At 44.9% G+C, this 16293-nt stretch overlaps 1 protein-coding gene across 4 annotated transcripts in view; it reads right to left on the minus strand.

The window, feature by feature from the left end:
- Positions 1-16293, minus strand: part of HLCS (holocarboxylase synthetase) — a 268996-nt gene that overhangs the window by 18454 nt on the left and 234249 nt on the right. For all 4 annotated transcript variants that reach the window (XM_040338959.1, XM_040338958.1, XM_040338957.1 and 1 more), the window contains 2 exons: positions 9467-9534; positions 3274-3434 (listed from right to left, as the gene is read on the minus strand). In XM_040338959.1, coding sequence (XP_040194893.1) covers positions 3274-3434; positions 9467-9534 — 229 coding nt within the window. The remainder of the gene's footprint in view (positions 1-3273; positions 3435-9466; positions 9535-16293) is intronic.

A 16293-nucleotide genomic window follows, 5' to 3' on the forward strand; every position in this document is an offset into this window, starting at 1 on the left:
AAACCGGGACATACATGGGTCCCTATGTGATTACGGGTGTCAGCGGATGAACATCCGCTGACACCCGTAATTTGTCCGCCTCCGCAAAGATCCGCATTTGCAGACAGAAGAAATCCTATTTTTCTTCCGTCTATCGGATCGGGTGAACACGGACATACGGTCCGTGTTCGTGCGATCCCCCATAGGGGAGAGCGGAGGAAACACAGGGCGGTCCCTGCACAGTGTGCGGGGACCGCCCTGTCAGCTGCCAGCTCAGCGGGGATTTTACGGAGGATCCCCGCTGAGCAAAGCGGACACACGGAGCGGATCATTACTGATCCGCTCCGTGTGAAAGGGCCCTTACCCTACGCCGCCACAATTTAGAGAGGCAAGTGCAGTATTCACAAAGCACTTGCTCCGTAAGTTGCGGCGGCGTAGCGTACATCTGCCAGCGTAAGCGCGCCAAATTCAAATTGTCAAGAGGTGGGCGTGTTTTATGTAAATAAAACATGACCCCACGTAAATGACGTTTCTCACAAACGGCGCATGCGCCGGCCGTGAACGTATCCCAGTGCGCATGCTCCTAATCACGTCGCAAATAGTCAATGCTTTCGACATGAACGTAATTTATGCAAAGCCCTATTCGCGAACGACTTACCCAAACGATGTAAAATTTTCAAAATTCGACGCGGGAACGACGTCCATACTTAACATTGGCCATGCCTCATATAGCAGGAGTAACGTTATGCCGGAAAAAGCCTTACGCAAACGACGTAAAAAAATCCGCCGGGCGCACGTACGTTTCTGAATCGGCGTATCCAGCACATTTGCATATTCTACGCTGAAATCGACGGAAGCGCCACCTAGCGGGCAGCGTAAATATGCAACTAAGATACGACGGCGTAAGAGACTTTCGCCAGTCGGATCTTAGCCTAATTTTGGCGTATCTTGCTTTCTGAATACAGAAAGAAGATACGCCGGCGCGGCTTTGAATTTACGCGGCGTATCAATAGATACGCCGTCGTAAATTCTTGCTGAATCTAGCCCAAAGTATTTTTGTTACCACTCCCGACAAAGTGACTGGAGTTATGATACGTGAGGAGTTACCATCTCCACGCAGAGCATCTTGGTCATTCTGCATTGAAGTTAAGTGGACTTTATCATGGGAGACACCATCTTTGGGTCATACTGGTCACTACAGGTAGACTTTTTTTTTATACACATTTAATGCACTTGTTGCAAAATATGTTAGCACTTTGGCCCACAGTCATATACATGTTATGACCTCCATTGTAATGAATAGTTTACCTAGGGTGTTATAGCCTATATCTTTGTAATATGTCTAGCACCTTCCTTATAGTTATATATACAATGCAATCTGTATTTATTGTACACAACTGTGACCCAGGTCACTCCAGCAGAGGACTTAAAGCAGAGTTCCATCCAAAAATGGAACTTCCGCTTTTCGGATTCCTCCCCCCCTCCGGTGTCACATTTGGCACCTTTCAGGGGGAGGAGGGAACAGATACCTGTGTAATCCAGGTATTTTCTCCCATATCCGGGCATAGGTCATCGCAGCGACCTACGCACGTCCGGTGCCTCCTCCGTCTCCTTCGCTGTCCTCTGAGACAGGTCCTAGAAGACAGAAGGGACCAGTGGGATTGCGCAGTGCGAGTCGCCGATGCGCAGTAGGAAACCAGGAAGTGAAGCCGCAAGGCTTCACTTCCTGATTCCCTTATCGAAGATGACGGCGCCTCCATCCAAGAGCCCGATCAGCTTTGGGTGCCGACATCGTGGGCGCCCTGGACAGGTAAGTGTCCATATATTAAAAGTCAGCAGCTGCGGTATTTGTAGCTGCTGACTTTAAAAAAAAAATTTCGGCGGAACTCCGCTTTAATTTGAGCAAATTTTTAGGTGATTAATTCAGTTTATAGTTGACCGATAGCTGGGCTTGTTTGGAGTAATCTTTAAAGCGCAGTTCCACCCAAAAGTGGAACTTCCGCTTAATCCTCTCCTCACCCCCTTACATGCCACATTTGGTATGTCATTTTTTTTGGGGGGGAGGAGTGGGGGCTTAAGGAGGAGTGGGACTTCCTGTTCCACTTCCTCCTGAAGCCCAGGGACCGATAGGCGATACGTCATATCGCCTACAGCGCCCCCTCCCTGTAGGCAATCGCCTGGGACACGTGACAGGTCCCAGGCGATCACCTGTCAAATCAGGTAGCGCATCGGTGCTCGAGCATGCGCAGTGAGGGCCCGGCCGTGAAGCCAAAAGCTGTCATGGCCGGGTTCCCACAGTTAGGATAGAGGCGTAGGCGGAGAGGGGGGGGGAGAGGAGCGGAGCTCCAGGTGTCGCGTCGCTGTACAGTGGAGCAGGCAAGTGTATGTTTATTAAAAGCCAGCAACTATGCTTTTTGTAGCTGCTGACTTTTAATAAACATAAAAAAAAGTCTGGAACTCCGCTTTAAGGTAGGGTGACAGACATCCCCCGTTTTCGGGGACAGTCCCCGACTGAGGACACTGTCCCCGGACCAAGTCTGTCCCTGGTTCTGTCTCGGAATGGATTTGAATTTTGGTGCCCCATGCCTCAATACCTCCCTTTTCAGCCTGACCATAGCGGCGCCCACTGTCACAGGGATTGGAGCTTTGCTTGCAGTGCAAGGTCCTGTTTTGCGGCAGGTTACAGGCCGGCTGTAACTTTAAGTGAGGACAGATGAATCCTGGTCCTCCTGATACCTGACCTTGACTCACGCCACGTTCCCACGTTTGAGATCGGTTTAATCCCATAAGGTAAGACAGCGCTCAGGGACCTCCTGACACCATAATAACTTCATTTCCATGAAGTCATTACGGGGCCTAACTGTTCCTTTAACATTTGTAGTCTTATAATAGTTAGCTATTAATATTTGATTATTTATGTTCGAAAGTATCCTACGCGTTGTTACCATGCAATCTTTTACCATTCTAAATTGTTAAGTTATATTGTTATTGTTGAACCAAAATTCTTTGAACTAAATTTTCCCTTAGGGGTGTATTCACTTTTGCCAGCGGTTTAGACATTAATGGCTGTGTGTTGAGTTATTTTGAGTGGACAGCAAATTTACACTGTTATACAAGCTGTACACTCACTACTTTACATTGTAGCAAAGTGTAACTTCTTCAGAGTTGTCACATGAAAAAATAGAATACAATATTTACAAAAATGTGAGGGGTGTACTCACTTTTGTGAGATACTGTATGTCTTGTTTGATTTTGCGCATTGATCCACTTAAAACATTAGTTCATTCTACATACCTCGCATCCAGGCAAAGACCTCACAGCTTCCACCACGGCCAATGCCATAAGGTGTTGTATGAAGCCAATTCTCTGTCCCAGAGGTGATGACATTGGGATGGACACAAGGAGTGTCATCAAAGCACAACCTTTGGGGCTAAGCCAGACGTTTCCACCGCGACCTGCAGAGACACAGCTTTATTACATTACACCAACTGGTCGAAGGGGGATCATCCATCGTACTACTTCGTGTCCTCAAACAGTGGTCATTCACAGTTAAGCACGCCATACATTATACAAAAGAAAGAAAATTGTTAACGGGGGGGGAGTCTCTCCCGCAGTGCTATGTTGTTCTGCAGGCAAAGAGCCTTCCATACCAGCAGATTACAATGATCACTGCTGGCAATTATAGCCGCTGGCAGTGATCAGACAGAAAAAAAAACTGACAGACTGGTTGTACTGAAGTCAATTGATGAATCGACTTACCGTATATACTCGAGTATAAGCAGAGTTTTTCAGCCCTTTTTTAGGGCTGAAAATAGCCCCCTCTGCTTATACTCGAGTCAGTGTACCTGAAGGACTGCGGGCGTCCACTTTTCAAAAGTCGCGGCTTCCTCCTGGTCCCGTCCCGTTCCGTTCTCTGATAGGCGTTTGACACTGTGTTCCGCTACTGCCAATCACGGAGGTCCTCTCATCCTCTGACTCAGTTTCCCAGCAGAGACTGTGTTCAGTGTTCCGCCAATCACGAACGTCCTTTTGTCCGAGGATGAAAGAAGGCGGAACACTGAACACAGTATCTGCTGGGAAACTGAGTCCGAGGATGGGAAGACACCTGTGATAGGCGGTAGCGGAACACATTGTCAAACGCCTATCAGGAAACGGAACGGAATGGGATGGGACCAGGAGGAAGCTGCGACTTTTGAAAAATGGATGCCCGCAGCCTGTCAAGAATACAGGTACACTGAGGCTGCAATGGTAAAGCTACAATGGGCACAGTGAGAATGGGCACAGTAAGGCTACAATGGGCACAGTGAGACTGCAATGGGCACAGTAAGGCTGCAATGGGCACAGTGAGAATGGGCACAGTAAGGCTACAATGGGCACAGTAAGGCTGCAATTGGCACAGTGAGAATGGGCACAGTAAGGCTGCAATGGGCACAGTGAGAATGGGCACAGTAAGGCTACAATGGGCACAGTGAGAATGGGCACCCAATTTCGACCCTCTTTTCTGCTTACAGTAGCTGCTGCATTCTCACCCTAGGCTTATACTCGAGTCAATACGTTTTCCCAGTTTTTTGTGGTAAAATTAGGGCCTCGGCTTATATTCGAGTCGGCTTATACTCGAGTATATACAGTACGTATTATTTGTAAAGATCAGTCAATGATAAGGCCATAGGCCTTCCCAGGATGTATACAATGAGCATCTTAAATATTGTTGCATCCAAAAGCATTGTCACCTTATAGGAAGTCTGAGAAGAAGGACCTTCATGGCAGGATCACATTGTATTATTCGACGGAAAGCTGCAGACTGACCAATATTGGAGACAAGTTTTGAAATTACATTAACATTACTTTACAAATTATGAGAATGTGAGAGTCTAATATTTGGGTTTCCATATGATTTACGATTTGAATGAACTGCAGTCACTGGAGTTGTTTTATATCTGCTTTTAGTTCAGGTTTAAGGCCAATTCCAAGACTACAGGATTAGTTGTAAAGCTTTTTTTTTTTTTTATGTAAATAACAAACATGTTATACTTACCTGTTCTGTGCAATGCCCTGTTCCTCCTCCTCTCGGGTCCCCCACTAGTACTCCTGGCCCTTCCCCCTGCCAAGTGCCCCCAGAGCAGGATCTCGTGCATGCTTGCTCCCAAGTTGGCCTTCTATGTCCACAAGACATACAGAGCACGGCTCTGCTTGACCCCCACTCCCTCCTCACTGCCTGTAATTGACAGCAGCAGGAGCCAATGGCCCCCCTGCTGTTGTGTCTCAGCCAATGAGAAGGGAAAGACCTGGGGGAGCCGAGGCTCTCACGCACATCGCTGGATTGCGATCGGGCTCAGGTAAGTCAGATAGAGAAGATCTGAGTGACTCAAAGATTACGCACCTCATCCCAGTAATTAATAATAGCAAAGGAAAGGAGAGGGGGATTATAGCGGTTCTAGAAACAATACATCAGAAGAGTATATAAAAAATATATGATATGATCCTGGGTGTGGGCCCTTTTCATCTCCTCATATGTTTGGCTTCCGTTCTGGATAGGTGAAGGTGGGTAGTCAGTTCTTCTCTTAAGCCATGATAAAACGTTTTTGAAACTGAATATTTCCCCTGAGGAAACCAGACAAAATCCCCTGAGGAAGCCATTTTGGTGAAACATGTAGGGATAGAACACTCTCCTGTGACCACCACGTTTGCATTTTGGGAAACCAGCGACCCATTATCTCCAGTATATGCTTGAGTAATTCATTTTAATTGAACCCTTTTGTGTGTGTTTTTTCTGTATTAATAAAGAAAAAAATAGTTTTTTTTATATACTCTTCTGATGTATTAATTGTTTCTAGCACCGCTATACCACTCTCCTTTCCTTTCCTTTCCTTTGCTAGGCACAGGTAAGTATTATGGGGGGGGGGGGCTGAGGGGAGAGCCGCACACTAAAGGTTTTTTACCTTCATGCATAAAATGCATGAAGGTAAAAAAAAATGTAGCCTTTAGAACACCTTTAAACACTTCACCTACCGATCTCTGATCCAAAAACTCTACTGAAATATCAAAAGTACAACTGCATTCACATTGCAGAAGATTTAAAGTGGATGTACGGTGCACGGTTTAGGAGATATCCCTGTATTTGCATGTGCCGACGTCATGCGACACATGCGCACTTAAGCCAACTGAAGCAGCAGCACTAGGTGCCGTTGCTTCAGTTGTACTGTGCCGTTCCCGCGTGCATGCGCGGGAGTGATGTCATCGCGGCTCCAGCCAATCACAGCGCTGGAGCCGCGATACCCAGAAGTCACCCTAGGGCAACATGTTGGCGGCTGGAGGGGGAGAAGTGTACCGCTGCAGGGGATTCGATCTGAGGTAAGTAATACATAATCAGCTAGTATGCTATGCATACTAGCTGATTCTGCCTTTGTCTTGCAGGGTTTTTTGTTTTTCAGGTTTGTTTCGGAGGGTTTACTTCCTCTTTAATAAAACGGGAGGGTGCAAAATTGGGTGCAATTCTGTATAGAATCCAATCAGCTTCTAGGTTTTATTATCAAAGCCTTATTAAAGTAGCTGACGTTAGAAGCCGATTGGTTACCGTGCACAGCTACATCAAATTCTGAGTGCTCCAGTTTTAGTAAATCTCCCCCATTGCCCCAGCCTGGGACAGCTCCTTCTTAATGCATCTCACCAAACTGGCTTGGTCGCAAGGGCATTCCACTACAGAGTTTCTGGATCGGAGATCGGTGTGTGGCTTCCTTTTCATCAGTGCCCTCTACTGTGCTTACATCATTAGACTGTGCATATCATATGTAAAATGCACAGAGCCAATCAGAGTGGCTCTGTGCCTTGTGATCGATGTGATGGCCACTCACAGCGATCACAAATGTAAACAGTACTACTGTTTACATTTGAGAGTCCTTCCCTTCCTCTCCTCTCACAATGGAGGAATTGAATAATAACGAAAATGTAAAACAAAGTATAGGCCGCAGCATCATAATTTTTTTTTTTTTAACTCTTTCATTCCTTTTTCACTGTCTGTATATTAACGCCTATCACCTTCATTAACTCCATTATCTCCATCCTTCCACTCTATGTGACCTGCACATTAACCCATGCACCATTACCAAGCTCCATACTTTAACCACTTCAATACCAGCTTGTTCCAGTCTCCAAAAATGTGGAAAAAAATTAGATCACCTTGGGATGTCTACCCCAAAAAGTAAAGAAATACAGAAAGACGTGCCAGACCAAAATCAGATAAAAGAGTCCAAGATAAAATTGTTGATAAAAAAAAGTCATATAAAATAGTCAATGCATTTTGGGGGGCAACACCACTCCTCCTTTACCAGGGCTACAAGATGAGTCATAATAATGTAAAATTATAAAAATTATGCCTAGATATGAATATACAGTATCTCACAAAAGTGAGTACATCCCTCACATTTTTGTAAATATTTTATTATATCTTTCATGTGAAGAAATGACACTTTGCTGCAATGTATAGTAGTGAGTGTACAGCTTGTATGACCAAGATAAACGTATTTGGTTCAGGTGGTGTCAAGCGTGTGTGGCGGAAACCAGGTGAGGAGTACAAAGACAAGTGTGTGCCTACAGTCAAGCATGGTGGTGGGAGTGTCATGGTCTGGGGCTGCATGAGTGCTGCCGGTGTTCTGTTGAGAAGTGCCCGAATATTGAATAGTGCCCGGGGGGAAGTGCGCATGCGCCACATGGAGCCGCAGTTTACGATCACCAAGCATGTCTCCAGACCCAAACCCTATTGAGCATCTGTGGGGCATCCTCAAACGGAAGGTGGAGGAGGGCAATGTTTCTAACATCCACCAGCTCTGTGATGTCGTCATGGAGGAGGGGAAGAGGACTCCAGTGGCAACCTGTGAAGCTCTGGTGAACTCCATGCCCAAGAGGGTTAAGGCAGTGCTGGAAAACAATGGTGGCCACACAAAATATTGACACTTTGGGCCCAATTTGGACATTTTCACTGTAAAATCAAATTTAACACACCTGTATCCCATTCACACCTGAGACCTTGTAACACCAACGAATCACATGACACCGGGGAGGGAAAATGGCTAATTGGGCCCAATTTGGACATTTTCACTTTTGTTGCCAGCGGTTTAGACATTAATGGCTGTGTGTTGAGTTATTTTGAGGGGACAGCAAATTTACACTGTTATACAAGCTGTACACTCACTACTTTACATTGTAGCAAAGTGTCATTTCTTCAGTGTTGTCACATGAAAAGTAGGGCTGTGGAAATTAACTATTAATTTCTCGATTAATCTTTAATTATTTTGATCGATCAACATTTTTTTGATTGGTACTCACCTCTCCGCCGGCTTCCGGGCCTTTAGGGAGTTCCGTTGGAGATCCGTTGACGTCACGGACACCGGCGGGGCTTGCCGTGTCCATCTGAAGGGCTCCTTTGCTGTGCCTTCATATCTGCATGCCGGCGGGACCTTACTATCTGCCACACGCAAGGGCTGTTACACTTCCCTCTATCAACCTGGGATTCTACAGCCATCCACTGGCAGTTGTGATAGTTCCCTTCACGGGACATCTACATGCCGACGGACTGATGTTAACCCCTCCTCATCTGGATTCGGCAGTGGTATCGTTGTACAAAATTTTATACCAGTATCATACTTAGCTACATGTTTTTATGACTGCTTTTGCTACCGTTTGGTATTACTCGCACCATTTTTACAGTTTATGTAGCTACATCGATTTCATCTCCAGTGCAATATTTATTTTGTTACCGACTTGAAGACTATAAAAGTTGTAATGCTATTCCCATCGAGCGCTGCCTTTGTGTGTTTTTTGTATTCTGCTCTCCATTTTTCCAGTGGTTGGTAGCTGCACTGGGAATCAGCCTGCAAGGAGATCAGCTAAAAGTAGTTGGATCTGTATGTGCGTTAAAAATTAATCAAAATTAGTCGAATTAGTTAAAAAAAAATCGATTAATCGAACACAAAATTTTTAATCAGTAACAGCCCTAATGAAAAGATATTATAAAAATATTTACAAAAATGTGAGGGGTATACTTACTTTTGTGAGATACTGTATAACACAAAATCTAGAGCAGCTTATTTCCAAAAAGGGCTTATTTTGGGGGGTGTTTGGTTTGTCCTGGCATTATATTTGATATGTTTTATAACAGAAAGTTAGTACAACATAAAAACCAAGTGGTTATCAAATACCAAAAGAAAACTTTTTTTAGTACAGTGTTACATTACCAAGTAATTGCCAGTCATACTACCAAAAATTGCCCAGTAATTAATGGGTATATACAGGCTGGTAATTGGCTAAAGGGGTCTTGCCTTAAAAAAAAAAGTATTTTTCTAAATGATAAGTGTAACTTGGACAGTGCTTGGTGGAGTTCTACATAAAAAGCCAGCTGCACAAAATGAGTATAAGATATAAAAACAACCGGTTAACTGAACACAGTAACTTCCAAACAGCATGTTTTTGTAATTGAAAGAAATCCTCTGACCTTTGCCTTGAGTCTGCTGGGCCGCGATAGCGATTAACCCCATTTCCTTCTGTTCGTGAAACATCAGCCTGAAAGTGATGGGAAAGTGACCGGTCAGTTAGCACAGGAAGCAGAGACAAATAAAAAGTAATTAAGTGTGAAATGAGTAATCAGCATCACTTTCTACTAAATAATTCTAACGCAGAAGACAATTCTGCTCTCCTGCACTGGTGGTAAGAGATAGACGGCGGGGCCGGGGACTGCACAAAGAGTAAAAACCCTGTTCAACTGGTTAATAAGTGGCTTCTGATTGGCTGCTGTGAGCTATTGCACTGCGTAACTTTGCTGCTCTTTCTTGCTGCCACTGAATAAAGAGGAAATAAAATAAGAAAGATACACTATATTGTCAAAAGTGATGGTACGCCTGCCTTTACACGCACATCAACTTTAATGGCACCCCAGTCTTATAGCTAGATTCACGTAGGCGTATGTTTGAGCCGGCGTAGCGTATCGTATTTACGCTACGCCGCCGTAAGTTAGAGAGGCAAGTGCTGTATTCACAAAGCACTTGCGTCCTACGTTACGGTGGCGTAGCGTAAATGTGCCGGCCTAAGCGCGCCTAATTCAAATTGTGAAGAGGTGAGCGTGTTATATGCAAATGAATCGTGACCCGACGTGATTGACGTTTTTTACGAAAGGGCGCATGCGCCGTGAGTGAGTGAGAGACTTGTAAAGCGCAACACATGCGAACTGAATCACCGCCGTCCGTGGACATATCCCAGTGCGCATGCTCCAAATAACGCTGCAAAGACTTATTGGTTTCGACGTGAATGTAAATTACACCCAGCCCCATTCACGGACGACTTACGCAAACGACGTAAAAATTTCAAAATTCGACACGGGACCGACGTCCATACTTAACATTGGCTAGGCCAGCTTTTTGTTGGACTAACTTTACTCCTGAAAACGCCTTACGTAAACGGCGTATATTTACTGCGACGGGCAAGTATACGTTCGTGAATAGGCGTATCTCGCTAATTTACGCATTCTAGGCGTAAATTAGCATTCACGCCCCTAGCGGCCGGCCTAAATAGAGAGCGAAGATACGACGGCGCAGGCCTTCGTATCTTAGCTAGATTTAAGTGTATCTCAATTTGAGAATACACTTAAATATACAACGGCTTAGATTCAGAGTTACGACGGCGTATCTACTGATACGCCGGCTTAACTCTTTCTGAATCTGGCTAATAGTCTGTTGGGTTCAATAATGAGTTGGCCCACCCTTTGCAGCTATAACAGCTTCAACTCTTCTGGGAAGGCCGTCCACAAGGTTTAGGAGTGTCTATGGGAACGTTTGACCATTCTTCCAGAAGAGCATTTGTGAGGTCAGCCACTAAAATTGGACCAGAAGGCCTGGCTCGCAGTCTCTACTCTAATTCATCCAAAAGGTGTTCTATCAGTTTGAGGTCAGGACTCGCTCATCAGTGTCTTTATGGACCTTGCTTTGTGCACAGTCATGTTGGAACAGGAGGGGGCCATGCCCAAACTGTTCCCACAAAGTTGGGAGCATGAAATTGTCCAAAATGTGTAGTTATGCTGATGCCTTAGACCCCTTTCACACTGGAGCGGTTACCGCCACCGCACCTCCCACCCCAGTGTGAAAGGAGCCGTAAGGGTACTTTCACACTGAGGAGCTTCTAAACTGCCAATAAAAACACTGAGCGCTTTTTAGGCGCCAAACATCGGTACCTAAAAATCTCCATAGGCAACACTTTTACAGGTAACCAGTTTAGAGTTACGGAGGAGGTCTTGGGCTAGAATTGTTGCTCTCGCTCTAAACATCCCTTGTAGCAAGAATAGCGCATGGCAGGTCCTCTTTATAGAGAGATATGGAGTTTATAAGTCTCCACATCTCTCCTCTAGGCAGAAAAGCCTGAGATCCACAAAAAAAATTAAAAAGACGGTACACATCTGTATGACGTCATAATGTCTCCCCCGGGCCTCTGAAGGTCACAGACTAACGAGGACTATGTGGTCCTCTGTGTTCTCTATGGTAAACTTTCACCGCTGGTGGAGAAGCACTGGAGGGCAGTGGGAGGTAGGGGTAGTCCCCTCCCGCCGCCTGTAAAAACAATCAAGCGGCTGAACAGCCGCAATGATTGTTCTTAAGGTGCAGGGAATCGCCAGCAGAAAATAATCATATCTGAATGACGCCTGCAGCTGCAGGCATCATTCAGATTTCTCCAGTCAAAGTCCAGGACAGCATATGATGACCTTGGGCGGCCACCGCGTCCTTAACAACTGATGATTCATCAGCTGTCAGCGGGGTTCCACAGGGGGCAGGACCAACAGGTGAAGTCACAGGGTGGCCCCTCCCCTAAGTTTAGTACACCATCTTTAAATACTGCATGACTGGACCACTACTTAATTACGGCATACATTTACATTTTTTATTTCCTTCTGTGAATTTAGTTTAACGCCTGTTCATGAGGTATTTACCAAGTGTAAATACCAAAAAAAAAAATATAGTAAATTGACAGCTTCAGGATCACGAGCGATATTTAGGCAAAATTATATTTTTATAATTTTTTCCCCACAAATAGAGCTTTCTTTTGCTGGTATTTGATCACCTCTACGTTTTTTTTTTTTTTTTTGCACTATAAACAAAACAAAACAAAAAAAAAAGACAGAAAATTTTGAAAAAAACACAATATTTTTTTACTTTTTGGTATAATAATATCCCAATTTTTTTTAAAAAAAAACTTTTTTTTCTCAGTTTAGGCCAATACGTATTCTTCTACATATTTTTGGTAAAAAAAAAAAAAAAACGCAATAAGATTGGTTTGTGCAAAAGTTATAGGGAATTGATTTATGACATTTTTATTATTTATTTTCTACCTAGTAATGGCGACGATCTGTGATTTTTGTCAGGCCTGCGATATTGCGGCGGACACATCGCACACTTTTGACACTATTTTGGGACCATTCACATTTCAACAGCGAACAGTGCTATAAATATGCATTGATTACTGGATAAATGTGAATGGCTGGGAAGGGGTTAACACTAGGGGGCAATCAAAGGGTTAAATGTGTTCCCCCGGGAGTGATTCTTACTGTAGGGGGACTGACTGGGGGAGGTGACCTATCGGTGTCCCTATGTACAAGGGACACAGCATCGGTCTCCTCTCTGTTTACACACAGAGCTCCACGTCCTGCCTCTGCAACTGCCGATCTTGAGTACAAAAAAATGACATGCCAAATGTGGCATGTAAGGGGGCGAGGAGTTGATTAAGAGGAATTTCCACTTTTGGGTGGAACTCCGCTTTAACCACTTGAGACGTCTACAGCGTGGCTCTCAACTGCCGGGCGGCCGTCCCTGGACGTCTTCCTGTTTACATTCCCCCCCACGCGCGGCCGAGGGCGCGTGGCAGGGAAAAGCTGTGCCCGCCATGTCACGCGGTGCCGATGCGTGTGCCTGGCAGCCGTGATGTCCGCCAGGCACACGCATCGGCACCGCGTGACACGGCGGGCACAGCTTTTCCCTGCCACGCGCCCTCGGCCGCGCGTGGGGGGGAATGTAAACAGGAAGACGTCCAGGGACGGCCGCCCGGCAGTTGAGAGCCACGCTGTAGACGTCTCAAGTGGTTAAAGCGGAGTTCCACCCAAAAGTGGAACTTCCTCTTAATCAACTCCTCGCCCCCTTACATGCCACATTTGGCATGTCATTTTTTTGGGGGGGGGGAGTGGGGGCTTCAGGAGGAGTGGGACTTCCTGTCCAACTTCCTCCTTCCGCCGAGGGGCTGCTAAGGCGAATAGTCTAATCGTCTTTCTGCAGCCCCTCCCTGTTTGGCGAACACCTGGGACACGTGACAGGTCCCAGGCGATCGTCTGTCCAATTGAATGGCGCAGCGCCGCTCGCGCATGCGCAGTGGGTGCCCGGCCGTGAAGCCGAAAGCTGTCACGGCCGGGTGCCCACACTTGGAATGAAGACGGAGAAGGGGGGAGAGGAGCGGAGCCCCGGCCGGCGCGTCGCTGGAACGTGGAGCAGGTGAGTGTATGTTTATTAAAAGCCAGCAGCTACACTTTTTGTAGCTGCTGACTTTTAATAAACATAAAAAATGACTGGAACACCCCTTTAAGAACAAAATAAAAATAAAACTACTATCTGCTCCTGTTTTGATCACATTGAAAATATAATCTTTGACCAGCTTTTAAAATCAAACAAGACCCCGATATATGCAGCCAAAACCGGGATCAGCCTGACACATGCAGCAAAAGCTGAAATTGGTGTTTATTGTAATATAAACTTTAGTAGAAACAGGAGATGGAAACCTTTATAGGCAGAGCAATAAAAATAAACAAACATTAACAAATTATGTACGTTCGGTGATTAGATCCTTTGAATTTAACAAGTGTGTATATTTCACTTGGCAGACGCACAGCAGGCAAAAGCGTTCCGTAATAATAACCATAACAAGGGTCTACAATTAGAAAAAACAAACCCGCGATACGGGCAGTGCCATGATGGCACGGCAATAATATGTGAGCACAAAATAAAAGATAAAATCGGGCAAAAAAAATTTGACGATGTTTGCTAAATTGTGTCACAGAATCCGCGCCAAACCTGCAGGATTCTGCAAAGCGAGAACGCTAGATTTAACGAGAAACGGGTTTCAAAAGGATTTCTTTCCCGAGAGGTCTAATTAGACTTTAATAACATTAACATAAGACTGTGTGATGAATGGCCTACACATGCTGAGACTGACGGTAATGGCTCGTTACACAATAAAAGGTCCTTAAGGGGACGGAGGGGAACATTTATTATCGAAACAGGGAGCCTGTATTAGCAACGTGCTTAGGACAGCGCTTACTAATTAAAGGCGTAGGATCTGTTTGCATGGAGATCGGATCTGGAGAAGTTCAATTAAACCGACAATGAATCATGATTTTTAAATTCATTTGTTGAACAAGTTTTCTCACCACTATATTTTACATTTGTTCTTAGTGAACACAGGACTGTATATATAGAACTGCATATAAAGTATCTCACAAGTGAATACACCCCCCCAAAAAATAGAAAATATGTTATTATACCTTGTCTTCTGATAACACTGAAGAAATTACACTACAAGCTGTTGTATAACAGTGTAAATTTGCTGTCCCCTCAAAAGAACTCAACACACAGCCATTCAGGGCAAGTGCTGCCACTAGGCAATCTAGGCAGCCGTCTAGGGCGCACTGCTGCCTAGGGCGCCCGGCCACTGGTGTTCCTACTCTCTTCTCTCTGCAGCAAGCAACTTAGTCTCAGCATCAGCAGGCAGCTGCTGCTCTGTTCGCACATAGTGTCAGAGGCACAGTGGCGGCAGAGAACTGTCTGTGGCCCGACTCCAGAATGAATGGAAGCAAGCAATCGGAATCATTGATGGGCACTGGTAGACTGCATTGATGGGCGCTGGTTAGGCTGCATTGATGGGCGCTGGTCAGGCTGCATTGATGGGTGCTGGTGAGGCTGCATTGATGGGCGCTGGTAGGCTGCATCTGATGGACACTTCATTAAAAAGGTGGGGTATACATGGGCAGGGCAAAGGAGGTGGAGTCAGGGGTGGGGCCAATGGGGGGGCGACAAAATAAGGTTTCGTCTAGGGTGTCAAAAATCCTTAAAAAGAAAAATGTTACTGCGCTGATCTAATTATCCAGAGGGTTTAATCTCTGGAGATGTGAACTGTGGGCTGATATAATACACAATCAACCATGTGTGAAAAAAATATATCAGGGACACGATGTACCCAATATTTAGTGTGGATAACCTAAATACAAACGATCTATAGAAATATATATTATGCAAATGTGACACAATATTTTAAACATGAACCAAAGATTTAGGTTGGTGTATCGGCATACACATCAATATGCCATAGTGCTCCTGTGAAGAAAAAAAATTACAGAAAACAAAAAAAATGGCGTCTGCAAAAGTTTGGGCACCCTGCAGAGTTAATATCTTGTACTGCCCCCTTTGGCAAGTATCACAGCTTGTAAACGGTTTTTGTAGCCAACCAAGAGTCTTTCAATTCTTGTTTGAGGTATCTTTGCCCCTTCTTCCTTACAAAAGTCTTCCAGTTCTTTGAGATTTCTGGGCTGTCTGTCACGCACTGCTCTTTTAAGGTCTATCCATAGATTTTCAATTATGTTGAGGTCAGGAGATTGTGAGGGCCATGGCAAAACCTTCAGTTTACGCCTCTTGATGTAATCCACATTGAGGTGTGTTTAGGATCATTACCCATTTGTAGAAGCCATCCTCTCTTTAACTTCAGCTTTTTCACAGATGGCATCAAGTTACCATCCAAAATTTGCTGAAATTTTATTGAATCCATTTTTCTTTCTACTCGTGAAATGTTCCCTGTGCCACTGGCTGCAATACAACCCCAAAGCATGATTGATCCACCCCCATGCTTAACAGTTGGACAGAGGTTCTTCTCATTAAATGCTGTGCCCTTTCTTCTCCAAACGTACCTTTGCTCATTCCGGCCAAAAAGTTATATTTTAACCTCATTAGTCCACAGAACTTGTTTCCAAAATGCATCAGGCTTGTCTATATGTTCATTTGCAAAGTTCAAACGCTGATTTTTGTGGTGAGGACGTAGAAGAGGTTTTCTTCTGATGACTCTTCCATGAAAACCATATTTGTACAAGTATCTCTTTATAGTGGAATAGTGTACCACAACTCCAGTGTCTGCCAGATCTTTCTGGAGGGATCGTGCAGGCAAACGTGGTTTTGAATTGCTTTTCTCACAAACCTGCGAGCTGTTCTGTCTGATATTTTTCTTGGTCTTCCAGATCTTGCTTTAACT

Source organism: Rana temporaria, chromosome 2 (genome assembly GCF_905171775.1).
Source record: "Rana temporaria chromosome 2, aRanTem1.1, whole genome shotgun sequence".
NCBI lineage: Eukaryota > Metazoa > Chordata > Amphibia > Anura > Ranidae > Rana > Rana temporaria.